At 46.0% G+C, this 19,656-nt stretch overlaps 2 protein-coding genes across 8 annotated transcripts in view; one reads left to right on the forward strand and one right to left on the reverse strand.

Moving 5' to 3' along the window:
- Positions 1–477: 477 nt before the first annotated feature.
- Positions 478–9,955, reverse strand: GSTZ1 (glutathione S-transferase zeta 1). 4 transcript variants are annotated; one of them, XM_075151474.1, is made up of 9 exons: positions 9,815–9,955; positions 6,609–6,660; positions 5,825–5,892; positions 4,915–4,995; positions 4,314–4,439; positions 3,699–3,774; positions 2,787–2,839; positions 1,516–1,565; positions 478–875 (listed from the first exon to the last, which is right to left on the reverse strand). In XM_075151474.1, exons 1-9 carry the CDS (start codon positions 9,833–9,835, stop codon positions 749–751), a joined length of 654 nt encoding a protein of 217 aa, XP_075007575.1. In that variant the 5' UTR covers positions 9,836–9,955; the 3' UTR covers positions 478–748. The 4 variants fall into 4 exon arrangements, with proteins under 4 accessions (XP_075007575.1, XP_075007576.1, XP_075007579.1 ...); XM_075151475.1 differs by lacking the exon at positions 9,815–9,955 and adding an exon at positions 7,196–7,511; XM_075151478.1 differs by lacking the exon at positions 6,609–6,660 and having other exon boundaries at positions 9,815–9,948.
- Positions 9,956–9,992: 37 nt separating this feature from the next.
- The window catches only part of POMT2 (protein O-mannosyltransferase 2), a 31,162-nt gene continuing 21,498 nt past the window's right edge, over positions 9,993–19,656 (forward strand). The window contains exons 1-7 of one of the 4 annotated variants that reach the window (XM_075151435.1): positions 9,993–10,237; positions 10,946–11,030; positions 11,846–11,950; positions 13,131–13,239; positions 14,085–14,193; positions 15,871–16,030; positions 19,203–19,309. In XM_075151435.1, the coding sequence (XP_075007536.1) occupies positions 9,993–10,237; positions 10,946–11,030; positions 11,846–11,950; positions 13,131–13,239; positions 14,085–14,193; positions 15,871–16,030; positions 19,203–19,309 (920 nt within the window). The other 3 variants (XM_075151436.1, XM_075151438.1, XM_075151437.1) reach the window with 3 other exon arrangements.

Genomic DNA, 19,656 nt, shown 5'->3' on the forward strand with positions numbered 1-19,656 from the left:
CATCATTTTCAGTGTATGGGAGTGAGTTGGTTGTGTCTTGCTGACTATGGCACAACCACCTAGCTTTGCTCTAGACGGACCTTTATTATAAATTCTGCAAGACTGCTGCTAGACATAAGGAAGAGGTACAAATCAGCTGTCCCAGGTACTAATTCTCTTGTCATTGCAAGGGGTGGGAGAATGGCTGACTGTTGGCTCTTGCAAGACCCATGGGACCCAACAAGGGTTGGGATTAAGCTGTCTTCTGTCAGAAGACTGTTTATATCCATGGCACTGATGATTATGCCATAGCTCTGAGGCAACTGCAAGGACAAGCAGGCCTGCTAGGTTAGTAGCAGGCGTGCACACTAGTTCCCTGATGCTCTTTCTGTAGATGATAGAAAGAAGAAGCCCCTGTGGAGAGTCCAGAATTGGCTCAGTGCCTCACAGTTTGTGGCCAGATTCCCCAAACCAAAGCCAAACAAAGGGGACTTCTGATAATTATGGATGCTTTTGCTTTAATCTGCTTCATGGAGATACATCAGATAGAAAAAACATAGTCAGAAGTAGCTGCAAGCTTTCCAGCATGGGCATAGCTCCTGTATGTCATCCAGGCTACTTCCAGGTCCTCTGTCCTTCTTCCCACCCAGATGAAAGTGAGACAATAGTACTAGGGCTTCCTGCTGGCACTGAAGTCCTACAGCACTCAAGCTGTAGATGTTGTCCTCTTTGACACTTCAGCTTACTTGATTTAATGAGTAGAAGGGCTTCAAGCTCGCAGCTCTGCAGGAGTATCTGGCTGACGGGATGGGTGGCTTACTTTGAATGCCTCTAGCTCCAGGAGAGTTTTGTTTATTCTGGTTATTGTGGGATATGGACCCATGTCCACTTTGAATCTGCAAAAGGAAAATAATTTGTGAGGTACTACGAGTCAGGCAGCCAGTGCAGCAGTGAGCAGAAGGGCAATGTACTGAGCCTGCCCAGTATGGGAGAATCTCACAGGCTGGGGTACATTTGCATTAAGAGAAAAGGTTCGTCCTTGTAGGGTTAAAAACAAATGCTAGAGAAAAGGTTAGTTAGTTCTTCCATCTTCATTAGGCTTTTACATAGTGTGCAGCACGGGGTAAGAAGGCATTATGCTTTTCCTGGGAATCATGCAGCCACTACTTGCATAGGTTTAAGGCTTTCAACAAATACAGTCAGATTAATCTTTTCCCTCTGCGTGCAGTGTAAATATAGGTCAAACAGGGAGAGAGGATGTGGAATGCAGGCAACCTTAGCTTTTCTAAGGACATAGATCAGGTTTCCTCCAGGGGCCTCTGAGAAGAGAGCACAGCTCCTTATTTCCAAGAACTTCCAAAAGTGACAGTATTTATGACATAGGAAAATTCATGCAGAGAAGAATCCATAACTGGGTAGGGCAGGCAGGAGGGATGCTTTCCTAACAGGCACAAGGAGCAGCAGAAGGTAAGCTCTGACAGCCCAGCACAAGGAGTAGGTGCCCTTGAAGAGCGCCGCAAGCTTAGCCTTAATTACCTTTCAGCATTGGCAACTTGAGGCACCAAGCACAGATCAGCCATGGAAACCTGCAAATGTAGCAGAGAAAAGGGGTCAGAGTAACTCAGAGCCCATCTATGTGCTTCGCCATGGTGGCAGACTTTGAGAGCAGGATAGAAATTATTTTATCAGCCAGTACAGAGGAGTTGTCACAACAATCTCATTCTTTAATCCAGCATTAATAATACGACAATGGTACAAGGAAAGGAACTTCATAGCAATCACTGGTAGAAGCAGCCATCATCCTTTAGGGAGCCTCATCTTTACCAGCTGATCATGATGACCTCAAGGACACAGTGATTCTATGGCAGCTGCCTCTGAGCAAACAAGTCTGCTGGCAAGCTGCAGAAGGAGGCGATGGAGGGAGGGGGGAGTTTGCATGGCTGGGAAAAGATGAGTAAATTTTACTTGTTTGCATTGCAGGAGTATCAAGCAGCTCCTGCCAATGTCAAGACCTGATATGTGACAGGGCCTTTGCACACAGGCTCCGGGACTCACAACCTGAAAAGACGACTCAAGGACAATACAGCTCCCCGGGTCACAAAGCCCCTTCAGAGCACACATTGTTCTCCAGCATAAGATCTCGTAACTAGCCTTTGCCCACCAAGGGCTTCAGTTCCATAAGCCTCCTACTAGACAATCCTCTGCATCACAGCATGTTGCAGGAGCCTTCCTTTTTTCTTAGGCTTTTATAGGAAAGATCCAATTGCCTGCCAAACAGGACTACTAGGAGGCCTGAGTGGCCTCTAGCTTGGTAAGGGTCAGAACAGCTTGTATGTGAGCTCTCTGAAATCTGTCCATGTTAAAATTGGTCAAACAGAGCAGAAAAATACAATACAACTTGGTTAAAGGTTCCACAGGGCAGAGCTAAGAACTGAACCTGTGTTTCTTGAGCCAAGCTTTGCCCCTATGATGGGACGCTCTGAACTCCAAATCTCTTAAAGATGAAATACTAATAATCTGTTTCCACATCCTCAGGTAGCAGCCAGATCCTAGATACAGCTGCAGAATCTGGCCATCAGCAGGTTAACAGCAGAGACAAGTAAACATCTCCGTAACTATTTGCAATTCAGTAATGGCCTAAGTAGGATCCATGCAGCTGTTTTTCTTATGGTGAAGGTACTGCATGTAACTCCAGGCACAGGATGGGGTTGTGCTGTGTCTCCACAACTAATTTCCTTTCCTATTTTATGGAATATACTGGGGTTTTCAGTTCTCCAATGGTACACAACACTCTCTCAGATACTTACTTCATCCCCCATACAGTAGTGCCCAGCAGTGTGCTGCAGAATCTGCTCCAGTGCTGTCAAGAGAGGTGGTACACTGGAGTGAGGCATTGGAAATTCATTTGAAAGGGACACCAAAGGCCTTTTAGACTGGGAATTACGAACAAGGGCATTTTGACCCTGAGCTGAGTATGAAAAAGGAACAATTTGGGACAAAACCTAGAAGGAACAGAAATTTTACAACAGCATAGTTATGGGAGTCTTTAGGGTCCTTCAGCTTTTTGGGACCCAGAGTGATTTCAGCTGCTTCAGGCAATGCACCTGAAATACTAAGAGGACAATATAGAGATATGTGAGTGGGGAGGGGAAAAATGCAAAGGTTCAGTTTGCATCTGTCCGGAAGTGAAGATGGGCCTGCCATTCCAGCACATGGGGGAAAGGGTTTTGAGGAAACAAAAAGCACCCTATTTCTCCCAGGGAGGTAAAGAAATACTCTGCTACTTGCTAGATTCTGTGGGAGTTTGCCATCAGATATGTTTTATCTGATTACAAAAGCATATAAGTATAGATTGATAGAACTTTAAAGTAAAAGGCACTAGTTTGAGAGCAGCTGGGTGGAAAGGAGAAGTGCTGTCAGCCCTCATGCTTCAGGGTGAATCAACTGCTGCGGTGTACAGGATGGCCCCAGGCTTCCCCTCTTCTGTGCGCAGCAGTGGAAGCGCCCTGTGGACAGCATCTTTCCTCAGAGACCCTGGAGAGCTACCAGTCCTGGACAAGGCACTCTGGGCAGGAAGAGCACTGTCTTTGCCAACAGGGCAGGGCCCCGGCACACCAGCCTAGGGAGATCTGTTGTTCTGCTTGAAGAGGAAAGTAGGACCCCAGCAGTGCAGCATTTTTAAGGGTCAGTCAAAGTGCTGATCATTTTGGATGAATCACCTTGAAAGCCAGATGCGATGCAGTTCTGAGCCCATTCCATTTTTTTCTCCCCCATTTGTTTCAGGATGCTCAGGTTCTGTGAAGACAAGCGATCTCCAGGTTAGATTGACCGCTGCTGGCTGGATCTTGCCCACTGCCTCATTCAGTGGAGGAGAGGGGAGATGAGGAGTTGCCAAGCCTGAACCCCCAGCCTGAGTTCAGCCTGCTGGGTCAGCCCGGACCTCACCCTCACCAAATCATGCATCCTGCCATATCTCTCTCTTGGGACTGTCCTTCTGTAACAGCTGCCAGGGTATCCCTTTGCCTCTGCTCTTTGGATTGCTCAATTGTCTTCTTTCTAAAACATCCTAGACCCAGCAGTGAAACCATATGGGTTCAGCTGTTTCTGGAAAGAACCCTGGGGTGCTATAGGATTTTCTTTGTAGGAAATACTGTATTGTTGCCATTGGCAGATCAGGCAGAGGCTAAGCAAAGATTTCATCTGCTAACACACAGTCTTAAGGTCTGCCACTCTCTTGGCTGGCAACAATTTAAAGAGACTGAGCTTTTCAGGGATACAGACTCCTGGAAACCCATCCTGGTTTTCTCATTTGCATGGATATGACAAGGCAATACCTGGAGTGGCTGAATGCCAGAGACAATGTGATCAGCGATCATTCTGACTTGGGCTCTCTTCCTCGGATCTTGGGGCAGGAGCCTGGGGTTAGGACGGGTGTCTTCTAGGTAATGAATTATAGCTAGCTGTAATGAACAAAGAGATAAGGGGAGGTTATTGGAGAGCCAAGGAAAAGTTTGCATCCTGAACACCTGGGAAAGGGGAGCTGATCCAAAAGAATACAACAGCTTTTGAATGAAGTTTGTTACCAATCCAAGCAACAGAATATCCCCTTCGATGTCTGCTTGGGGCCTTGTTGTCATTTAGCCCAGCTGTAATTTCAGGTAAACCCTGGCACAGCCATCTAAGTTAGACTACAAACTGCTCAGTGAAAGGTGGAGTTACAAACCAAAGCTGAATTGAGCTTAAATCCTTGACAGCAGTTTCCGAGCAGAGGCTATGTGCTATTTCTGCTCCCAAGTGGGATTGTTTACCACAAATGCCATCTTTTTCCAATGCACAGAGGGGAGCTCTGGGGGAAAAGATGGGGCAAAGCCATCCCCTCCAGACCGGGCAGCAGGCTGGAGTGAATGGTTGACAGGGATGTGGCTGGTAACTCACTGATTGAGAAAGGGTGATGCCATCAATTTTCAAGGCTGGGACTTGCTGCATTGGATTCACTGCCTTGAATTCAGCAGAAAACTGTGGAAACAAACCTGAGATTACTCTACTGCAACAAGAAATTCTTCTTCCTTGTTTTCTTCCCCTAGAACCCAGTTAGCAAATAATTTTTTTTCCTGGCTTATCCCTCTACCTCAGTACTAATGTTTGCAGTAAGTTATGCTGTATTATTAGCCTACAGCAAGCTCTCACTGGGGCTCGTGGATCACTGCATCCAGGGCCAGACTGCCTTACCTCTTGATAAACCATGAATATAAAGCTCAGGATGGGTGGTACTACAGCAGTGTCACTATTACTGTTCTAGGTCTCCAACTCTGTCTTGGCACATCAAGCCAGTGGTACTACTAGGTGCACAACTCCCCGCTATGGCCCCCCGAATAAGTTCTCAGTGAAGATCTCTTCTGGCAACCCACTGTTTCCTTTGGCAGGCCCTTTGCAGCTCCTTGCTATATCATTTAGCATCTTTTGGACATACACCCCCTGCCACACACACACTTTCTGGTGCTAATTGAATGAGGTTGAGTCTGTGTTTAAATTGCAGTGCAGCTTCTCTGAGTCAGTGCACCAGATATGTTCAGTTATATCATGCTAAGCAGGAGCAAAAGATCTTCAGCCTTATGAAATTCAGTCACAGATGTTTAAGAGAGGAAAAAACCTTTCGTCTCCTGCAGTCATCTTCGCCCTCTGTCTTGCATGCCAGGGAATAGTGGCTGAAAGCAACTATTAATTACAGAGAAGCGTTGAGGAATTCCGTGACTTTGCCTGTGAACTTTCCAGTGCTAATCCCAATTCTCCCAATGATCCCCAAGTTCAGTACCCCTGGAGAGAGCAATGGTAGCTGTACCCTTACCTGCTGTCCCCCGTCCTTCAGGAGGTTCACTGGCACCAGGTCATAGGAAATCCCTTTCAGAGCCAGTGCTAGGAAGAGCAGAGTGTACAGCTTCAGACAGGCACATTGAGACAGGTTTCTTCGGTAATGGGCTCAGGGAAATGTTACCATCTCCATTTGAAAAAAAGAATGGCTTTAAAACCAAAAAAGAGCCTATCCCTCAAGAAAGATGGCCTGAGTCCACCGAGAAGATAGTGCTCTGGCAAATGAAGGACCAAGGCACTAAAGATCAGTCCTGACAAAATCACTGCATTTTTCAAAATAAGCTTTGCCACTCTTTGCAGCACAGCCCCTCCTGATTTGGCTTATAGAGGGCAGGGGGCCCTGTGCTCACCTGCAAAACCTTGCTTAAGACTGTTTCAGTACAAGTAGGGACCATTCCCAGCCCTGGTCAGCTCTGAAGACCTGGGCAGACCAGAGTCTGAGGCAGTATCCATGTAAAAACAGAGTGTAGGGCCCCTCTAGATAACGTGGAAGAAACAGCCATCTGTTAGCTTTACAAAAGGAGTAATTCCCTCTAACTAGCTGCAGGCTGAGCGAAACCCTCCTGTCTGTTCCTCTCCCTTCTCCCTGAGCCAGGTAAGCTGTGGTATTCCCTTCCCCCTGACTGGGGAAATGCCTCACTGTTCGAGGTTCATGTTTGCTGTTATCTCTCTTAATAAGTGACTGATTAATCGGGTTAGTGAAGGGGAGAATACTGCAATAACACCAAGACAATAAAAGAGAGATCAACACTGGATCTTACCGATTCTTACTCTCCAAGAGCAGGAACTTCGGAAATAACTATAAAGTATCGGCTAAGGAGAGAGAGAGATAAAGTGGTTACACGGTGGGAACACCAGAGTATTGTAAGGAGAACAATGCATGAACAGAAGGCATTTCAGGAGCTGTAAGACAGGGAAGAGCAACGTTTGGGGGAGAGAGGGCTCCTTTCTGAAAGTGACTGTTCCTATTTTGGGCGTACAGGTAGTATCACTGTCTTTCATACTGGCCCTCTGAATATTTAGTTGCACCTGATGTTTCCCACAATGCACAAGTGACCTTAAAATTACCGTCTACAAAGCTTCCCTCTTCGTCCCTATCAGATGTTGCTAACTTCTATCCCATATTAGATTTTTGAAACAAATTCCCCACTGATTGTGCCAAGCACCTGCACTGGGTATTTGCATACCATGAAATATTTTTTCCAGCCACGCAGAGCAGGGCCAGGCCTCTTTCCAAACAGCTTCTGCTGTTTGAGATGAAGGGCAAGAAGGCAGACAATTCATCTCTACCTCAACTCCAGCACTGAGGCGGCCTTCCCAGATGCTTCCACCCTGTCCAATGTCTCACCTTTTCAGATGCCATGGTCAATGTGTGCAATCTACTCCAGGAAATAAAAACAACCTCTTTGCTTTCCCTTTTAACTCAGTTGGGATGGGGGAAGGCTTCTCTCCTACAGCCAATGAGAAAAGGACTATGCCCCCCAGTCTGTGCCCAGGACACAAAACCCAGCCAGTCAGATTCAATCCTGAGCAACTACAGTCACCTGCACCCGCTTCTCCCTGTGTTGTGCTGCAGCCCCAGCCCTGAGAGCAGAACTGTTAACCAGCTTTGAGGTTGGAAGCACGCTTAGGGACCATCCTTATTTCCCTAGCTTTTTCTCCAGAAATAAATAAGATATCTAGAGAGCCTGTCAGGCTCTCAGCAGTTGCCAATGCAGAAATAGAGCCCTAGGAAACAAAACAAGGAAACTGAAGCCACATGCAGAATTTCTGTTTCACTGGGGAACAACAGCCAGCTCCCAGAACAGGGGCTGCCTTTGCGGGGAGGTCCCTTAGGCTCCTCCTGTAGCCCTCCTCCCATCAGTACCAGCTGGTGCAGAGGTTTCTACATTGCAGGCCTGGGAGAGACTGCTACTCTGCTACCAGGCCAACTTTGTACAAAACATTTTTGTGTTATGGTCTTTTCTTTCCACACAGGAAACTGGTACTCATGCATGTCTCTAAATAAACCCATAATCATGTCTCTCCTTCCTTCCATAGATCCCATGGCATGCCAGTGATCTCTCTGTGTCTCCACCCTCCCAAAATGCATAGAAATTATACCAGAGACTGACAGCAAGACAGAAAAAGACAGTTTTTTGCTCACTGACACACAATCTGTAAACAGAAAACCAGAGAGACCCCGAGGATCTCTGTGCTCCAGTCCTCTTTGTAAACTTAATGCTTCTCTTACAGTTTAGATTGGTTCAAATAACTTTAAATGAGGTATGCATTTGATTAAATTACTCTAGTCAAAGTTTACTGGCGAAATGGTTTATAAGTGAGGAGGGAAGTGATGGCAGTATTGGCAACGCTTTCGTGGACAAAGTGTTTACTGATTTTCTTAAATTCTCTGCTTCTGGAATCAGGGCATTAGAAATCTTAGCTACGCTTTTTTTCAAAAATCTAACCTGCTGGGTTGCAGGGAAAGAAACAGAAACTATGACTTCAAAAGCATTCATGACACACTATTCTTACTTGTTTTTCCTGGGGACCTTGCCGATGATTTTTTGGCTCAGAAATTCATGTGCTTCACCGCATCTGTTTTGGACTCTGGCCTCTCAGCTGCCAGAGACATTTTGCCTGATCCTCTCTACATTTCTTCGTTGTTTTTGCAGCCTGCGCTATCATTTGCAATAAATTGTGCTAAGCTAATTGCTTCACTCTATAATTTCAAGGCCCCGGGGGATTTCACCAAAAAGAACATGGAAAACAACCCATCCCTCAGCTGGGAACTGTGTCTCCAGAGGCTGGGGCCTGGAGTGATCCCTTAAGTTCATGCTGTTTTGCTCCCAGCAGCAGGGCAGATCACAGGCAAAACAATCAGCTAAGTAAAGACTAGAGACAGCAGGAGCATTTTTTCCTCAGTGGACAGGTCACAGAGTGACATTATATCTAGTCTTCCTTGGAGGAAGAGCTGAGCACAGGCCAGGAAAGTAATGGCGAAGAACTGCTTCCATTTACAACCCTGTGAGGTACAATCGCCTTAAGCTGCAGGTTAGACCAGCTGGAGCTGGGAGGATAGCAGGAGGACGACATTTGCTTGACGTTTACTGAGATTTCTGGTTTGGTTCTGTTTTCATTTCCAGCATCAGTGGTGCAGTGAGGAAAGTTTGGGTTTAAATCCCAATACAGAGTAAAAATCTGGGAAATGCATTTAACTTTTTAGGAAGATGGAAGAGACACCACAAACTTGTGTGTTGAGCTCTCAGATTTCCAAGCCTGTCTGCTTCAGTATGGTCTTCTCTGGATACCACCTCTTTCCAGGCTATATTCAGGATGCACACGGAAAGGCCAAGTCTTTCACCTGTTTCCTGAGACCCATCGCCCCAAGCAGCCTGCACACACACGCAGGAGCAGCCACGCACGTGGGACATGAGAGAAAACCCGTGGAGGCTTGCGTAGGGGAAACCTCGGTGTCCGAAAGGCACCGCTTGTATTCCACTGGGTTAAAATGTAAAGGTATAAGCAGAAGGAACAGGTTTGCTCCTAAACTATCAGTATCTCTGCAGCAGGCGTTGGTGTTAACAGCTCACATGGATAAACTATCTTAAGTAAACACCACCACTGCTTTGAAAGGCATTAGTTTTATTTAACATGGGGGCGAATTCCTTGCTCTCCGCTGAGTCAGAGACCTGGCCGCAGACCGCGGCAATCCTCGTGAGAGACGCTGTGCAGGGGGGTGCAGTCCTCTCGGCAACCACCAGCCCGGCCTTGCCGGGGTCCGGGGCACCAGAAGCTGATTTAGGCCGCGATCCCAGTCAGCTGCCGCAGCCGGCGGCAAGGCCAAACCGAGCGAGGCGGAGAGCCGCCGCCCCAAGCCCCGCTCCCTCCAGCGCTGCCGCCGCCGCCGCCGCCATCTCCCCTCGCTCCCCTCCCGCCCGGCGGCGACACTCCGCAAGGAGAGCGCAGAGCCAGCACCGCGTACCTTGGCCGCGGCAGAGCTCATCCCGCGCCGCGACTCCCCGCGGGGGCTGCAGTGTCGGCCCAGGGCCGCCCCCTCAACTAGGGCTCGGCTGCAGCTGTGACCGCCGCCGCCCCGGCAGGCCTACATCTCCCAGCGTGCCCCGCGCCCCTCCCGCCCGCCCCGGACTCTGTCTCCCAGGATGCGCCGCGCCCGGGCCGGTGCTGCGCGCGGCGGAGCCCCGCGGATGCCGGCGGCGGGGGGCGGCCGGGCCGAGCCGGGCCCGCGCGGCGGCCCACTGCGGCAGCGGCAGCGCCGCCAGCTGCCGGGGGGGCCGACGCGCCCCGCCGCCCCTCCCGCTGCGGCTCGCCCGGCGGCGCTGGCCCTCGTCACCCTCCTCAGCTTCGCCTCCCGCTTCCACCGCCTGCCGGAGCCGCCGCACGTCTGGTACGGGCCGGGGCGGTGCCTGTGCCCCTCCGGCGGGGCATTGCCCCGGGGGCGGCGGGCCGGGCCCGAGCCCCTGCTTGCGGGTGGGTGTCCGGCTCCTCCCGGGAGGCGCCCCGCAAACAGCCGGCTGTCGTCCCCGCGCCCGGCCCCTCGGACGGGAGTGCGCCCAAACTCCCAGCCTCGCCGCGTTCCCCCGCCCGGTTCTCCAGCATCCGCCCGCCCCTGCCTTGCCCGGCTGGGAAGGGATCCGTGCTTGTTCCAGGCAGGTGGTGGGATGGGATCCTGGCAGTGAGGGCCACAAGGAAGCGCCGTGCCCTCCGGCCAGCCCGCTCCCGGCCCCGGTCCCTGCCCCGCGCTCACCGCTGCACTCGGGACGTGTTGCAGAGCGGGGACCGGGTCTCGGGGAGGCGGTTTTGGGGATCTGTGGGTTGCAGGCTGATTTTTTAACATGTCTAAGCTCAATCTGGGATCAGAACGGCAAACTAGAGGTTTTGGAGTGCTAATATCAAACTCTTTAAAAAGGACCCTGCCTAGAATGGCTGAAGTACTCGCCATGATTTCCCAGTGAATTTAATGCATTGTCTCATACAGAACGTATGGCGCTAACCCTCTATATGATGAAAAGCATGAGTAAAAAGACCTTCCTGGATTTTTTTTTACTGTCTTCAGCATTATAGCAGATTGTTTGGTATTTGTTTTTTTTTCTAGTTGGGATGAAACTCATTTTGGGAAGATGGGAAGTTACTACATTAATCGGACCTTCTTCTTTGATGTCCACCCCCCTTTGGGGAAGGTAAACTGCTCTTCTGTTACATGTTTTAGAAGCCACAGGAGTGGGCCAACAAAAGTCTTCCCTATCCTTCTGGCTGAAGGATGTGATGAACACCAGTATCTTTTCTAACTGTTGATGGCATCGTGGTAATTTGCATTCTCTATCCAGAGCCTCAGCTTGCATCTTTTCTTCTTTATGAAAGTGCTTTGAATATGGGAAGACAAAACAGTATTGCATGTTGGGTATTTGAAAGGTTTGACATTAAAAAATGAACGTGGCACTTACATGGTTTGGAAGAGATATTTAATCGAAGCCTGCAGTTCAAAGGAACCAAACAGTTCCTGACAGCTTGTGTGTAAATGAGACTCCTACCACAAAGGACCCTGAAAGCCTTGACTTGCTATTCTGTAATCAAAGTACTTGTTCTAGCAACAGTGTGCAGTGTTGATGAAGGCGCACTCCTCCTGCCTCAGGAAGATTATCTTCCTTTCAGGCTGAGTTTCCTTAAACTATAGGAATAGGGAGCTACGGGAGAATCTACAGAGACAGAATTCTCTCTGCTAAATCCCACACCTGGTATTTCTCTTGAGCTTGCAGTTGTCCCTATAGTCAGCAGCCAAAATCCTTTTCATCCCTTCTGATTTTGCCTTTAGACAAAGGGCAGTATGTATGCATATGAATTCTGTACATAAGCTCTTGTTTGGATGATGTGTCTGAATTAAGTAGTTATCCTCTGGATCAGACTGGCTTCTATAAAAATCTTACGTGTTGCTGACTTGGATACTCCTTGGATACTCAGGATTTCCTTGACCGTTTTTTTCACCTTTCCTCTTCAGATGCTGATTGGACTTGCTGGCTACCTTAGTGGATATGATGGTACATTTCCTTTCCAAAAGCCAGGGGACAAATATGAGCAGCACAACTACGTGGGAATGAGAGGGGTAAGGCCCTACAGGCTGATATCAAGCTGGTTAGCTCTTCTGTGCTTTTCAGTACAGACTGTTACGTCATAAGAACAGCTCTCCTGGATCACATCAGAGGTCTGTTTAGCCTTGTACCTTGTCTTTACGCTCTTCAGAAAAGTGTTAGTGGTTGTATTGTGAATAAGTCTTAATGTCTGGCTGTGAGAGGCCAGGTAGGAAAGTAAGGTGATTATTGAGGCCAAGCCTTGCTGCTAATTAGTAGGACTACACTCCTGAGTGGGACAGATATTTTGCCTGTTCTGTAAAGGGAACATTGCTGAGCTTGGGCTTGTGCTCACTCCATTGTGCCCGGCTGCTCTGCTGGAGAGCCAAAGATGTCAAAAAGCCAGGATCATCCACTGTCACCTGCAGTTTGCCACCACCAGTGACACTGAGTTGAATAAGCTGATGGAGCGGGGTGGGGGTGGAAATTACTATTCAGAGTGGTGTTCTGTCTGAAACCCTGGCTGTACTGCTATCTAGGAAGACTAAGAGCCATAAAACTGACAACAGATAACACAAGTCAGAAAAAGAAACAGTGGCCAATTGCTAGTGCCTAGAAAGAAGAATAAAAACTAGGAAGGCATCTTTTCTTGGTTTACTTTCTGGGTCTCCAGCAATTCGTGGTTCTAGATTTCCCTTGAGCCAAAGGTGGGAGAAGTGTTAGAACCAGACACTGAAGAGAACAAATTTTACTGTGATGCTGCTTTCTTTTGTTTTGATTTCTGTTCTTCCTCCTCCCAACTATCCTCAGTCTCATTTTTGTAGGGGCGAGGATACTGGTCTGGTAAAGATGTAAGGTACAGGTGTATTTTGTTCTTGAATTTCATATTCTAATGTCTTGTTAAAATAAGTTGAGTATGGTGGATGTGTAGTGTACCTACTTGACACATCTTTTTATGAATATCTGATGTAGTCTAGGAAGAGAATGACCAACTGTTGTTACTGACACCTCTAGAGACAGAACAGAGTAAGCAGCTGTCCTCTGAACAGTATCTTTGTTCATTTGGCTTTTGTTTGATGTTCTTAGTGAGTCAGTTCAGCTACTGCAACACCTCCTATTGTTGGTAGGTGTGGAAGATGAAGGAAGGAAAGGGTGTGGGTGCATGTTCACCTTGGGGAGGGTTGTAACTTCTCCCATGATCTTCTCTTCCTGCAGTTCTGTGCGTTCCTTGGCTCCTGCCTGGTTCCCTTTGCCTATCTCACAGTGTTGGAACTGTCAAAGTCACTGCCAGCAGCCTTACTCACAGCTTTCATCCTTATTTTTGGTAGGTGTTCCTGCTACAGCAAAATTGAGCAGGTTAATTTAATTTCTGGATTATCATGTGTTACCTACCAGGGGATATTGGGGTTTGGGGTTAATGAGAGAGGTTCCCAAAAGCAAAGTAATTCTGCTTTATATATATGAGGCTTTTTAATTGGTGGTCCCCTTGAGAATTTTACAGTCTTTTTTAGTTCATAGGTACTTCTGTTATGTGCATAACCACAGCGTTAGACTACATTTCACCTCGATTTTAAGAATTTGTATAAGGTGGATGGTCAGGAATGATTTTGCCCACTAGTGAAATATTGATGTCTCCCATATGAATTATAGAGGTATGTAACAGCCTACTACATTACTGTGGAAGAGTTCACAGTAAGAAATGAATAAAGTTCCTTCTTGAATTGAGCCAAGTGGAGAAATTAACATTGTAAATGGCGTTACCCAAATTGGGGTTTTGTGAGGACACACAGATATTGAGGTATGGAGACTTAAAATATCCAAGTCATATTCATTTTTTGTAGGTAATGTCTGACTTCTCCTGTAGCATCCTCTGGCACTGTGCTGGTGCCTTAGTAGGTAGATCATTGCTGTCTGTAACGCTCTCCATCTGAATATGTTAGCAGCACCTCCCAAATGGTGTTTAACAGATAATGTTGTACTGCCTGGTTTTTGTGAGGGTTGTTTTTCATTTGTTGTTCAGTTGTTTGAAATGTTCTGATCTGCTTCTGTTTCTGAAATTTCCCTTGTTCCCCTTGTCTTGACTACACTGAGGAAACTTAGGCTTCCTGCAATTTTAGATTCACTTTGGAACCGCAGGCCTTTTTGACATTCTTGTGCATCTGTTTGCAGATACGGGCTGTATTACTTTGTCCCAATATATTCTGCTGGACCCCATTCTGATGTTCTTCCTCATGGGAGCTGTTCTGAGTATGGTGAAATGTAATAGCTGTGCAGAAAGGTAAGATAAAGATGATAACTTTGTTAAACTATAGGTACTCAACTTTCACACAGATAAAGTACTAGAATACGTCTGCCACTTGGTAGTCTGGGTGAATGGCTGAGATGAGATTGTTTCAGGAAATTTGGAGGTGAAAATGGCTCATGGTAGGGGAGAAAAATTTTTAGTATGAGGGTTTGTGAAACTAGGGAGAAAGATAGTGGCTGGAGTACACCAGGAGAGAGAGACTTAAATAAATTATTTTAGCATGAAAGGAAATTTCAGCAGAAGTGGTGTTTATGGAACTGCAAATCTTGAAAATAAAGGTTAAAGCTTTTTAAAACTTGAGAGGAAAGAAAGATAGTATAGGGCATTGTAGGTCAGAGAAGGAGGAATGAAGGATGGTTGGAGGCTGTTCAAGGCCTTGCTCCTTAATGGCAAAAATATTAATTTGTTATCTTGAACCAATCACTTTGTCTCCAGGCTGGAGAAACACAGCTTATCTGTGACTGTAATCCTATAAACACTTATAAAATCCTGCTAACTGAGGTAAATAGTGTAATTTGTTGGGTTTAGAGAAATTGGTACCAAAAATTTGAGAGAAATATAGCCATGTTTTTGAATAAAGCAGTTAAGTTGCTCAGGATATTTGCTGTAGACCTATTCAGAGGGGGATGGTGATTTATAGGTATTTGGATATGTCAGAAGGCTGCTTTGTCGCTGGGCTGTACAGAGTAGTTTCCCCACGATGCATCCAGAATTCAGAGACATAAAAGCTTAGAGTACTGTGTTATATATGAGCAATTTTTGTTTCATGAAATGGTCAAGAACTGATCATATCAACCTTAGTGTCACTGCAGCACATGTGGCTAAAATGCAGCCTGCAGTGTCATCTGGGGCCATCCAAGGCCATCCTCATCTACAACACACACCTCAGGGAGTGCAAGCACCAAGTTACAAGGCAGTGTTTGATCAGCTCTGAGTGCCTTGACCTGAACTTTTTTCTCATGTCTTGGAGCTAATCCTGTTTTCAAACTAGTTGATTTTATGCAAATTAAAAGCCAGCTCTAGCTATTCTATTGCTTAGCAGGTCACAGGGATTTTGTCTAGCCAAAATACAAGCATCAGGAGTTAGTAGGAAAAGAGTTTTAAATTCTGCTGTCATCTTTTCTCATCTTTTCTCTGTGGTTTAATTTTAGTTTAGTTTGTAATTTGTTTGCTTTTTGCTGCAGCTTTTGTTTGTGCTTTGGGTAGATGTTTTCCACTATGGCCTTTCTGCTTTAGGAAAAGTAGCTGTTCTTTTTCTCCTGTTCTCCATCACGGCCTTAGCTTTCTGAGAGATGTAAGTTTGCATTTTATGGAGCAAAAGTCCTGTTTCTATTTTCAGACCTTCCATGTGTCAGACTTTCTTCACACTGGTATTTTAGCTTATACCTGGTGTTTATGTTCCCTTCCTTAAAGGGGAGATCTAGGGCTGCCCAGGCTTAAGTATTGGGCCCTTCTGAAGCCTGTATCAGGGGTATTGTTGCATTGTTGTAAAATTAATGAAAACATTATCTTTCTATTCCTCATGGGCTCCTGAGAAGAAGGTGGAATGTAATTTTGCGGGATAACCAATTTGCTGTTTGTTTTCCTGATCACAGATGTCCATTCAAGGAGCCATTATTTATTTACTGACCTGCTCTATCTCTCCTGCAGGCCATTTTCTGCCTCCTGGTGGTTCTGGCTGAGTCTGACTGGCGTGAACCTTGCTGGAGCAATAGGGGTAAAGTTTGTTGGCCTTTTTGTGGTCCTCTTGGTTGGCCTGAACACAATCTATGACCTATGGGACTTGCTGGGGAACCTCAGCCTGTCACTGGTGAGTGTCGAACACTTTTCTTTACATTAAGGGTTTCTTTGTTTTGTTTTCCTAGTTATTTACAACTAGCCAAACAGTGATAGCAGCAAACGGGCATCTGATGATGATGATTAAAGATGAAGGTTATAATGGAAAAACTATTGCCATAAGCTTAAAAAAAACCCCACATATGTCAGCGGGATATAATGTCATAAGAGCACAGCAAAAAGATTGTTGCTTTTTCTCGAGAGAAACTATTACATTTGCAGTTGGATTAATTTTATTTCAGTCTAGGTTAAAAATGCTCATTGGGAATGGCTGTACAATGGCCCAAAGCAAGATGTTGTCCAACACTGTTACATGACCTTCTGAGGAGTATGAGCTACCTGGCTGACAGGCATGTCTTGCAGCACCTAGTTTGCATATGCAGCGCAAGCTCAGGCTCTGCTTCACGAGAGTACGGGGGCACAGGCCGCGTAGCAGTAGCACGCTATGGTCTATCGTGAGTCATAGGCGTGCTCTGTAACTTGCAGTCTCCATAGCCAGTTGTCATGGTTTAACCCCAGCCGGCAACTGAGCACCACATGGCCGCTCACTCGCTCCCCGCCCCCAGTGGGGCGGGGGAGAGAATCAGAAGGGTAAAAGTGAGAAAACGTGTGGGTTGAGATAAAGACAGTTTAATAGGGAAAGCAAAAGCCGTGCACGCAAGCAAAGCAAAACAAGGGATTCATTCACTGCTTCCCATCGGCAGGCAGATGTTCAGCCATCTCCAGGAAAGCAGGGCTCCGTCACACGTAATGGTTACTTGGGAAGACAAACGCCATCACTCCGAACGTCTCCCCTTCCTTCTTCTTCCCCCAGCTTTATATACTGAGCATGACATCATATGGTATGGAATACCCTAATGGTCAGCTGGGTCAGCTGTCCTGGCTATGCTCCCTCCCAACTTCTTCTGCACCTGGCTGAGCATGGGAAGCTGAAAAGTCCTTGACCAGCGTAAACACTACTTAGCAACAACTAAAACATCAGTGTGTTATCAACATTATTCTCATACTAAATCCAAAACATAGCACTATACCAACTACTATGAAGAAAATTAACTCTATCCCAGCCAAAACCAGGACACCAGTCCTGAGGATGAAGGCAGCCATAGCGTGCTCGATTTCACATACATTTAGTTCTTACAAGCTCTAAGAAATTTGCTAGTGTGTTTGGGTGCCCTGTTCTAATATATTGCATTTTATATATGGGGACTGTGAAATCTAATATTTGGAGAAATACCTTGATGTACCATTTGCTGTCTTGCAACCAGCAGGAAAACAAATTCTTCAAGCACATCTTTTAAAAGGTGTTCAGTTCTCCTCTTGTCTCAGCCTCTTCTGAAGCTTGAAATTTCTCCATCTTTCACTTACTGTTTTTGTCTGTTTGTTTCATAAACAGTGGGGGTTTTGGGGGACTTTTTCTATTCCTGCTATGTGATTTGTTTTCTCTGATTAATGTGGATCAATATGGGCTGCAAAGATGCAATGTTCCAGCTCCGGAGAAGCACTTCTTGAGCAAAGTCAGTTAATTGCATTTGAAATTGAACAAATCCATCATGTCTAAGCTTTCTGCCAGCAGACGGCTGTACAGTGATTTCATTTGTGCTGCTGGCAGCAAAGGCAGCAAGCCCCTGAGTGTTAGAACATGTAAAGAAATTTACTCCAGAAGGTAGATGCTTTCTGAATAACTATTTGGCAACCTTGGTGCTTGAGGAGGGGAAAAAAAAGAAGTGAGGATTAAACTCCTGGAAGCCTGAATAACTTATCTCTGCATTTGTTAGGAAACTACTCATGATTATTTACATGCAAGGTTTTTGGGACTGATTTGATTTCTAGACTTCTCAGCTTATCTTGGTCCACTGTTCTGGTTTGCTTGATGCTGTCCTTCATATGCATTTTCTTTTTTGACTTTGCATTGAAGTCTGTAGTTAAAGAAAACCTTTTCACAAAGATTGAAGCATATTGTGGTCATTTTGAGCAGGGAACTGGAGATTAGTTCATATGCCTCTCCGCTGCATAAATTTGGTTATATACCATCAATCAGCATTTTTCCAAGTGCCCAGTGGTTATTAAGCGTTCTGCTCAAGTACTTGAGCTGAGCAACTGTTTCCTTTGTTGACTTCAGTAAGTTCTTAGTTTTGTAATGTGTTCAGCTCTTAGTTTTCTAATGTGTTCAGCTCTTTTTCCATTACTTCTTAAGTCTTTGGATGTGTTATTAAGGGATAGAGGGTGATTAGCTTAATGATTGTATGATAGGTACCATGTAAAAAAAAAATGGAAGATAGCAAGTACATCTGCCTTGGACATTTAGCAAACGATTTTTGCTATTTAAGGTGTTTTCTTCTCCCACAGCTGTTTATTACCCACCCTGTATTTTAGATTACATACTCTACTACCAGCAGTGTCAGTAGGATGTGAATATGTAATTGAGTCTTGGGCATCTGTGTACAAACCACCTTTCCAAGGGATTTAAATAAAATGCTCTGCTTTTGTGTTGAGGCAGCTAGAAACGCTCACAGGTTTTGCTGCTGACTTTTCTGTAACTTCTGGCTGAGGACCAGCAACAGCAGTTGCAATGTGAGAGCATGCTTGCTAAGTGGGCTGGTTTCTGTGAATGCAGCATATCTAGGTCCCCAAGAAGTCCTTGTTGCAGTTATATTTGCACAGAGAGACTTGTTGGGAGAATTGTATCTAGTAGCTTGTACCCTCATGTTTTCATTTTCCCTTTTGCTTAGCTTTGACAGTTATTATTCTGGAAGCCATCTCCTTGCTGTGATTTTGTCAAGATGTTTACCGCTCTGATAAACAAGCTAAGGTCCTTGTTTTCAAAGTATTGTCAATGGGGGCTGCCCAACCTCCTTTGCCAAAGTTAGGCATGCCCAGCATTTTTAAAAGTTAAACCCTCCTATTGCCTGTTTTTGTCGTCTTCCCAAGACGCTGAAATTTCAAGGTACCCCAGCTCCAGCTTTTGGAGATGCACAACAAGGTCTGCCTAAGCTTTTACCTAGGCCTTTTTGAGCTAATTTTGCACCCTGCTGGGCTTGCTTGCATGGTAGGCTTCTGCTATAGGACGACTGCTCAGAGTCCTGTGAGATAAAGAGTGGAGTTGTTCCTGCAGCTGCACTGTTTGATCCAGGTTGTGTTTGTTACAGGTCATGTTTGGGAAGCATTTCCTGGCTCGTGTACTCTGCCTCATCCTGCTCCCACTTGCCCTCTACACGGCTATGTTTGCTGTTCATTTTACAGTATTAAATAAAAGGTATTTCACAATGTTTTCTCCAGAAGAAGAATCACTTGTCTTTGCTTTGAATTAAAGGCTATTGATTATGGATTTCTCCATTTTTAATGTCAGAAGCTGTGTCTTTGTTTAACTCCCTTCCCAGACTCCTGCATTGTTTTTAGAGAAAGGCTCTGGCCAAGCTGGCAGTGAAACTGAGTTTGAGCCTAAGACTTTCTGAAATGCCAAGCAAGTATCCTAACCAAACTCTCTGTCTCCTTTTTTTTCCTCCTCTCTTTCCTGGACCTGAAAATGTCTCAACCCCATTCTTTTTGTTTTTGTTTTTTGTAACAACAAAAAAAAAAGGCATTGCTTTCTTAAAAAATGCT

Source organism: Calonectris borealis, chromosome 5 (genome assembly GCF_964195595.1).
Source record: "Calonectris borealis chromosome 5, bCalBor7.hap1.2, whole genome shotgun sequence".
Classification (NCBI taxonomy): domain Eukaryota; kingdom Metazoa; phylum Chordata; class Aves; order Procellariiformes; family Procellariidae; genus Calonectris; species Calonectris borealis.